Source organism: Galeopterus variegatus, unplaced genomic scaffold, assembly GCF_000696425.1.
Source record: "Galeopterus variegatus unplaced genomic scaffold, G_variegatus-3.0.2 Scaffold912, whole genome shotgun sequence".
NCBI classification, from domain to species: domain Eukaryota; kingdom Metazoa; phylum Chordata; class Mammalia; order Dermoptera; family Cynocephalidae; genus Galeopterus; species Galeopterus variegatus.
In genome coordinates this window covers 130,138-138,275 of record NW_007727023.1, presented here as the reverse complement: position 1 = coordinate 138,275, position 8,138 = coordinate 130,138, and the positions used below count along the sequence as shown (strand labels likewise).

General features: G+C 51.3%; 2 protein-coding genes across 2 annotated transcripts in view; one reads left to right on the top strand and one right to left on the bottom strand.

Moving 5' to 3' along the window:
- Positions 1–880: 880 nt before the first annotated feature.
- LOC103591009 (putative uncharacterized protein GSN-AS1) lies at positions 881–1,480 on the bottom strand (the record flags this gene model as incomplete). The annotated part of the gene is given in 3 exon segments (XM_008573375.1): positions 881–1,315; positions 1,317–1,399; positions 1,402–1,480. Coding segments are annotated over 3 exon segments (597 nt in total), but the record flags the coding sequence as incomplete, so codon positions are not given.
- The window catches only part of GSN (gelsolin), a 48,436-nt gene continuing 41,228 nt past the window's right edge, over positions 931–8,138 (top strand). Inside the window, exon 1 of the mRNA XM_008573372.1 lies at positions 931–1,014. The gene's annotated coding sequence lies outside the window, so the exon portion shown is untranslated. The remainder of the gene's footprint in view (positions 1,015–8,138) is intronic.

Sequence of the window (8,138 nt, the reverse complement as noted above, 5' to 3'; positions counted from 1 at the left end):
TGTAATGCTTGGTCATAGAGGTGGGAGTGTGACGTGTTAATAGCTTGGGTCCGCAGACTGCATATGTGCAGGATAAGAAAGACACAATGTATAGGAAGAAGACTTACGCATTTAATGATCAATAATTAGAGTAATAATCAGGGTAAACACATGCACTGTGCAAAACCTTTGATATGTTTTATCTCATTTAATCCTCACAGTGAGGTAGGTTCTAATATTATCCACCTTGAACAGAGAAGGAAACTGAGACTCCAACAGGTGATGTAGCTTGCTCAAGTTTCATTGTTGGTTAAGTGAGGGGCCAGTTTGTATAACTCCATTGTCCTGGACCACAGCTCTAAGGTCGACTGTAAACTGGATTCAGCCATGCAATGGGGCCGCTTTAAATGCTAATGGATTTTAGGCTGTATTAATAGAGGCATGATATCTAGAATGGTGGAGGTGAGAGTCCTGCTTGCCTGCTCTAGAGGTAGAGCTTGTCTGAGTGTCTAATTCTGGGATTTGTGCTGTCAGTAGCGACAGGGTTCATCTAGAGCAACCAGGGAAGAGCATGAAGAAACCAGACACTCTGGTCTCAGGAAGAGCTGGAGGAAAGGGGGTGCACAACTTGTAGGAGACTTGAGGGACCCAGGATCACTATCTTCAAGTCTCCAAAGAGCCTTCAGGAAACAGGCAGACAGACCTGTTCCGGGTGACCCCAGAGGGCAGAGCTAGGACCAGCAGGCACAAGGCGAAAGGAGAGAGAGATTTTGGCACATCCTAAAGACAGTTCCTTTAAGCTTGCAGCCTGTTTAGGAAGTGAGTGTCCCATTGCTGGAGGTGTGCAAGCTCGGGGAGGGAAGGAGTTGAAACATCAAATGGAGATTTGAACAGAAGATCTTTAAGCCTCCTGACGCTGAGATTCCTGGGCCCTTTGTTTACAGGTGGTGCCAGTAACTCCCATTGTCCAGTGCTTCGGCCTTGGTCCCGGCCTCCCCACGGAGCAGCTCTCTTCACCCTGTGCAGCCCTGTGAGGTAGGTAAACAACACAGACACCCATCCTCCTCCTAAACCCAGCCCTGGCCACCCAGGGGAGTCTGGGGGGACTCCAGAGGTGGAAGCAGCTGCTGGTAGCCCCAGCAGATCCAAAGGGAGTGCCTGAGGTTTCCCTAATAAGGCTCAGAGAGCATTTCTGCCTCCTCATCAGCTCCTCACCCACCCTTGAGAGGTGAGGCCAGGCAAGGGTGATCCTGTGGGGAAGAGGCGAGGACCTTGGCTGTGCTGCTTGCTTGCTGTGTGACTTTAGGACAGCTGCTTTCCCTCTCAAGGCCTCTGTTAGCGCCTCTGTAGATGGGTAGACACCCCATGAAGAGGAGGTGCAGGAATTCTCTCCGGAGGCGTTGGAGAGATGGGAAAAGCTAGGGGCAGCTGCCAAGTCTCCAGGCTTGTTGACCATAGGAGGAGCACCTGAGAAGTGTGAGTCATGGCCAAGGTGGATGAGTCACCGGGATGGGTACACCAGGAGGGCGGGTAGGGTGGGGCCCACCTGACTATCAGATTCACAGGTGACCTGCTGAAGTAGGCGGGGAGGCAGGCGGAGAAGTGCACAGTCCTGGGCTGGAAGCCAGGAGCCTGGTTCACCTCCCAGCTTGAGCCTCAGTCTCTAGGCCTGTAAGACAGGTGCATCAGTCTCCCCACTACCCACCTAACAAGCTTGTCATGAGGGCCAAATGAGTGCATAGATGCCAAAGGGCTTTGTGAGCTGTGAAACAGAAGATCAGTACTAGGGGGAATTACCCAGCTTCCACCTCCAGAACAGACATGAATTTCTAATGAGCGGTTGTGCAAAGAGCCTGGAAAACACCCCTCCAGCTCATGACATCATTCTTGGTTGCCAAAAGGAGAAGGGGAGGGGTGCATATAGGTCTTACTCATCTGCTGCAGCCAGCTGGCTTCCAGGTGGTGACATGAGCCGACCGCAAATCTGAGCTGTTCCTCTTTCCAAAGCTTAGAGGAAAGGGCCTTTCGATGGTCCTCAGGATGCTTTGTCCTCAAAGGCAGGGATTTCAAGAAGTCCTGCTGGGCCCAGAGAGGGGTCTTGTGCCACTTCAGCCACTACCTGAGAGTTCTGCTGACAAAGGGGCAGCCCTGATGCTGCCCAGTTAGGGGGATCGAGGGCTGTGCCTTGGTTCTGAGGCTCCTGCTTTTTCTTTGAACCTGTGAGGTTGGTGTTACAAGCTGCGCTTTAACCACCTGAGCTAACCGGCCAGCCCTCCTCAATGCTCCTGCTTTTGAGACATCCCAGATAACTTCAAAAGCTGAATTGTTTCAAAGTGATCTGTCAACAAAGAATGTTACACTCTGTAAACGCTTTTGATAACAATGACTGCAGGGACCCTGTCTTCTGCTTGCCGCACTTCTGCAGGGCCAGGTTGACTCAGGCCCAGCTGAGCACCCTTCAGGCCTCTGTCCTCTGCAGTGTGCCTGCCTCTTGCCCACCTCCACTGAACTTGGGTTCAATCGAGGAGGCCCCAGCACCTTCCCTATTGTCAAGTCCAGTAGTGTTTCCTCAAGTCTCCATGTACCGCGTCTCTGGCTCATCAGATCCCTACTAGAAACTCCCTCATTTTTGCTTCAGGGAGGCTGCACTGTCTGATTTATTTCCTACCTCCCTGACCTTTTTAGTCAGAAGTTTTTCTGCCTCAAATGTTCACCAGGATTCTGTTGACCATGTTCTTGAGTTTTATATATATATGTTCATTCATTCATTCACTTATTCATTTATTCATGCATTCATTCATTTGACAGATATGGAGGCCCTGAGCTGGGTGTTGGAGAATCAGCAAAGAATAAGACTTTCCCACCCCTCATGGGTCTTACGATCTTGGGTCTTACAGTAGATCATTATACACACTGCCAGATTAGTTCTTTCTTCAGTTATGAAGGAAACGATTGGGTTATGGGAGCATGTGGGATTGGGTGGGAGTGGTAGGATCTTGTCTGTGCAGATCAAGGACCCCTCCCTGAAAAAGGTGAGACCCGAAGAGGGAGCAGGAGGAGGCTGAGTGAGGAAGGAAGGAGGGAACAGCATGGGCAAGGCTCAGAGGCAGGACAGAGCATGGGGAGACCTTGAGGAGCCAAAAGAAGGGAGGGAGGCCGGCCAGTGAAGGGGTGAGGGGGGAGAAGGGCCTGGGGACCAGGCAGCAACTAGGTCATCTGGACCCTTGAGTTTAGATTTCAGACTAGACCACTGGGAACCATTGGAAGTTTTAAAGCATGGGAGAGACTTGCCCAGATTTCATTAACAGAACCCGTGAAAGAGATAGACACAAGGACCATCTGGATAAGCCCTGAGAGTGTAATTTTTGGTTCTTCCACACAGGGGTGTCCTGACGCTGTGTCTCCATCCAAGGCTTGGCGTTGGACAGTCCTAGGAAATGTGTACTTTCCCCAGATTCTCTGCTCTTTGCATTTTTTATTTACCCAGCCAACCCTTACTGAGCTTCTGTAGGGGGAGGGGAGGTGAATCAGAAACTTCCCCGCCCTCAGGGATCCACCCTAATCCCAGATGGAGTCAGTGGTGGCTGACGTCCAGAATGAATTGCGATAACTGCCAAGGGGCTCAGGGAGCCTGGGAGGGCTTTTCCTCCTCGTGAGACAGCTCTACACTGAGCAGGGAGAGCTGGGTTTTCCAGGCAAGAGGGTCACGTGTGCAAAGTCTTGGCTGCCTGGAGGAGCCTACTGTGCCTGGGGACTAGAGAGGAGTGTGGCTAAAACAGGAGTATGGGGGCTGAGGTGGGGCGTGGCAGGAGGTAACAAGGAGAGTGGTGTTGGGAGAGGCCTTGAATGCCAGGTGTTTATCCTCTGGGTGCTGGGGAGCCATGGACAGGTCTTGAGCTGAGGAGTGACTTGATTGATGGGATTTCAGAACAATCAGTCGGTGGCAGGCAGAGGGGTGGGCAGATTGGAGGGGGCAATGCTGGGATCTGGTTGGTGTGAATGTGTATCACGGGTGGAGGCTCATCACTCCGCTCACTACACACACACAGTAAGATCCTCTGTGCCCCATCCTGTTCCATGCCCTTGTTTGGTTATTCTGCCATGGGCCGGTCAGCCTGAGCTGCCCAGAGCTGTTTCACTACAGCACTGGGGTGTGGTTAAACCCTGGGCTCCAGAGGCAAACTGGCCAGATCCTAAAGTATCACTCTGGCCCTGACTTGCTATGTGCCCCTTAACAAGTCCCTTAACCCCCTCAGCCTCGGTTTTCTCATCTGTGAAATGGGAGTGATGGTAGGGTTGTTGAGGATTAAATGATAAGGAAGTAAAGTCCTTAACATGTGCCTGGTGCATAGTGATGGCTAAATTATCTTGATTTCCCAGTTGGTTGGTGACGGCCCAGTCCATGTCATAATCTGCCCCTGGGGAAGTCCTCTTCAGCCATAAATCTGTAATCTGAGCTAGAAACAAAGTGTCCCCAGCAGCCCCAAAGGAAGCCTCTCTAGTAGGACGCTGAGGGGTTTGGAAATGCCTTTACCACTGGTGTCTCGCACAGGGCTGGGAACATAGGACTGGACCGGATCTTGTCTGTATCCCCAGCACTCAGCACAATGGTGGCATATCATGGCTGCTGGCTTTCTTCTCAAAAATAATAAACAAAAAAAATTTAAATAAAAATAAAATTCATAGACCTTGGGCATCATCCCATCAGCACTCTTATTTTATGGCTGAGGAATCTGGGACCCGGACAGGGACAGTGGCTTGTCCAAGGTCACCCAGCCCTTCAGTGGCAGACCTTGTACCTGTTCATTTCTACCTGGATCAGATGCTTATTGCAATTCCAATTTTTAAAATGCTGATAATAAAAAATTCCCAAGTTAACTGGGGGAGGGGTAACAATGGAATGGGCATTTGGGGGGTAAAGGCTCTCCCCAGACAACTCCAGAGATCATCCTGGCTAGAAGGGCCCTGAAGGCATCACGTCCAACTTCCCTAGTTTACATTGGGGAAACTGAGGCCCAGAGAGAGGTAGTGCCTTGCCCAGGGTCCTCAGAGGGTGAGAAGCAGGAAAGGGACCCCAGGCACAACTTCCAGTACACAGCAGGAGGCAGGAGGAGCTCTTCCAAATCCACTGCTTCATGCTCAAGAACTCGAAGCAGAGCGTGAACGAGTTCCTGAGGAAGTTTTGGTTTTTAATTGTGTCGAGGAGAAGGACCATTTCCAGAACTGTGCATGCCTGCGACGCCTGTGGAGCTGAGCCTGGCACAGCTATTTCAGACTAAACCACAGGGTCCTATTTATAGCCTGATATGATTAAGTTGGCCTGCATCAGGAAGGGACCACGCTCCCTCTGCCCAGCCCAGAGATGGCTGAGGAAGAAGCCTGTGGGGGCAATTGTGACCCTTGGGTGAGTAGCAAGGGATCGGGGGTGGTCCCTGAAGCCTGCTCAGAGGAGAGGCTGGGGAGGCCTGAGGGGGGGTCCCCACTCCTGACTCCCAGCTCAGCCAGCCAGGCCCTCTGCAGAGATGAAACCGGTTCCGATCCTGTTCTCTCCCTGCTTAAAAATCCTGCACAGCCTCAGGCCAGGCTGGAACTCAGGAGCAGTCAGGCCCCTTGCCTCTGTCTCTCCCCATCCCATATCCACTGTCTTGACCTCAGCCACACCTCTCCCAGTGTTCACGTTTCCCTGTGTGGTTTGCTTCTGCCATTCCCTCACCTGGCTGCCGGTTCCCACCTCCCCTGAGACAAGCCTCTGTCCCTCCTTCCAGGCTCTGCTCAAGTGCTCCTCCTCTGTGGCTCTGGCAGGCTGTGGGTACTTGTTACTTTGTGCTCCCACAGCCGCTCGCATGACTACCGTGTGCACGTGTATTCTCCCCACTGGGCTGGAAGTCCCAAGGCTGGGCCTGACAACAGAGGAAGAAAGAAAGGAGAAAGGCTTCTGACTGTCACCTGCAGTGGCCATTCCCCTCCCATGTCCGATGAGATCTGATCTGCACGCCACTCTGTGCAGCAGGTCTTAATGCAAGGTCTGTAGGAGTGAGAGTCAAACTTGAGAGTCATGTGGCCCTGGATTCAAATGCTGCTCTGCACTTCCTTACCGTGTAACCTTGGGCTGCTCCTCTCTGAGCCTCAGTTTCCCCATCTATAAAATGAGATGATGCCGGCCACGGGTTGTGGAGAGGATTGAAAAAGACAGTGCTTATGAAGTACTTATCATGTTGCCTGGTCCATCATGAGCTTCTGTGGGCAAGAGGAAGTGTTATTTACAGGAAGAGAAACTGTGGCTCAGAGTGGGGAAGCTCCTTATCTAGGGCCCCACACAAGTTAGTGGCCAAGAGGAGAGGCCAGGTCCAGCTCCACCCTGTGTTCTCCCTCTCTCAGCCCCCTGGGCCTATTCTGTTCCCCAGATCAGGGAAAGCTTTGTCTGGGATTGTTTTTCCTAAGAAGTTTCCTCTGTGGTGCCACTGAATGACTCAGAGCCATGAGTCACCAGGAGGCTGAGGGAGGGGGAGGAGCGGGAAGGAGGAGGAGGGAACAGAGAGAAGGGAAAAGGAAGGGGGGCCCAGTTCCAGCCCTGGCTCTCCCGTTGTCTGATCAATGAGGTCTCCTGAGTCCCCTCTCTTGTTTAGCCTCAGTTTCCCCAAGTGTGAAAGGAAGATGTTGGGCTTCATTGAGTGGTTCCGAGTATTAGCTGACCTACAGATGCTAAAGCTGGGGGTGGGGCCTGGGAATCTATAGTTTTCCTGGGCTCCCTAGGTGACTCTGTCCCATATCGCACACCTGCACACCTGCACACCCGGTCTGCAGCGAGTGTTGCTTGGGAACCGTGTGAGGCTGGGCCTCAGAGTGGTTGCTCAGTCCCTGAACGTCTCCACTGCCTCAGGGAGAGCTCACATCTTTCGCCAGTGCTTTGGCTGAATGGTGCATGGGAAGTTCCTGGGCTTTTTTTTTTTTTTAACAGCTTTACTGAAATATAGTATACATAATTTATTGGTTAACTTATGTACATATAATTTACCCACTTTAATTGAATGATTTTTAGTAAATGTACAGAGTTATGCAACCATCACCACAATCCAATTTGACATTTTTCTCACCCCAAAAGGTCCCTTGTGCTTGTTTGCAGTCAATCTCTGCACTCTCCAGGTAGCTGACCAATAGTCTGCTTTCTGCCTCTTTGAATGCCCAGACTTGTGTTCAATTCCCAGCTTCACCATTTCTGGCCCTGTGACCTCATGCCCTGCTCCGAACCTTGGATTTCCCCTCTGTACAGAGGGGCTAATGATATCCTCCTTGTAGGTGGTTGTTTGAATTTCGCTAATGTGCACAGAGTGGCTGATGCACAATAGGGGCTGGGATACACGGTACACGGGACATAAGCAGATGCTCCAGCACAGTCGTCTCAGTCCTAGCAAACATTTTAAAGCACTCACTCTGTGCCAGGCACGGGGCTAAGCACCTTAAATGCATTATCTATTTTAATCCCCACAACAACTCTGTTAGGTGAGTGTTAATATTTACATTTCATAGCTGAAGAAACTGAGGCACTGAGAAAGCAAGTAACTTTTGAAGGTCACATAGGTGATGGTTGGCCGGGCTGGGAGGAGTCTGTCCCAGTTCCTATCCTCCTTAACACTGTACTGCACTTTCCCCCCCATTCCCTGGATGTGAATCATGGAGCAAGGGACGCAGTTCGTGGATCCAGGACGAGGTTTACAGCACATACTTCCGAGGGATAGGACCTGATTCAATGGACACAGAATTTGAAAGATGATACAATACAGAGCATATCATACAACAGATATGATGTGGTGCATGAAGCATGATCCAAGGTGTGAGTGACGTGGGACGCAGCTACGAGGTAGACACACAGGACCAGGTGTGTGGTGTAGTCGTAGTATATGTGATGCTAGGCAAGGTACAAAATATGTGATGCAGGGACATGGTACCCAGGATGTGGGTCTTGAGATATGGCAACTGGGACAGGCTCCTAGGCCACAGTGGGATGTTTTTCATCTGGGATCCTTCATCATTCAGTGCCTGGGAGCACTGCAAGCAGCAGCAGGAGCCAATTTTCTCCTCCTCACAAAGGCCTGTCTGTTTTTTTTCCTCCTCCTCCCTGTCTCTTTGGATGCCAAAGAGTAGGAGTGTCCCAGAGGTAT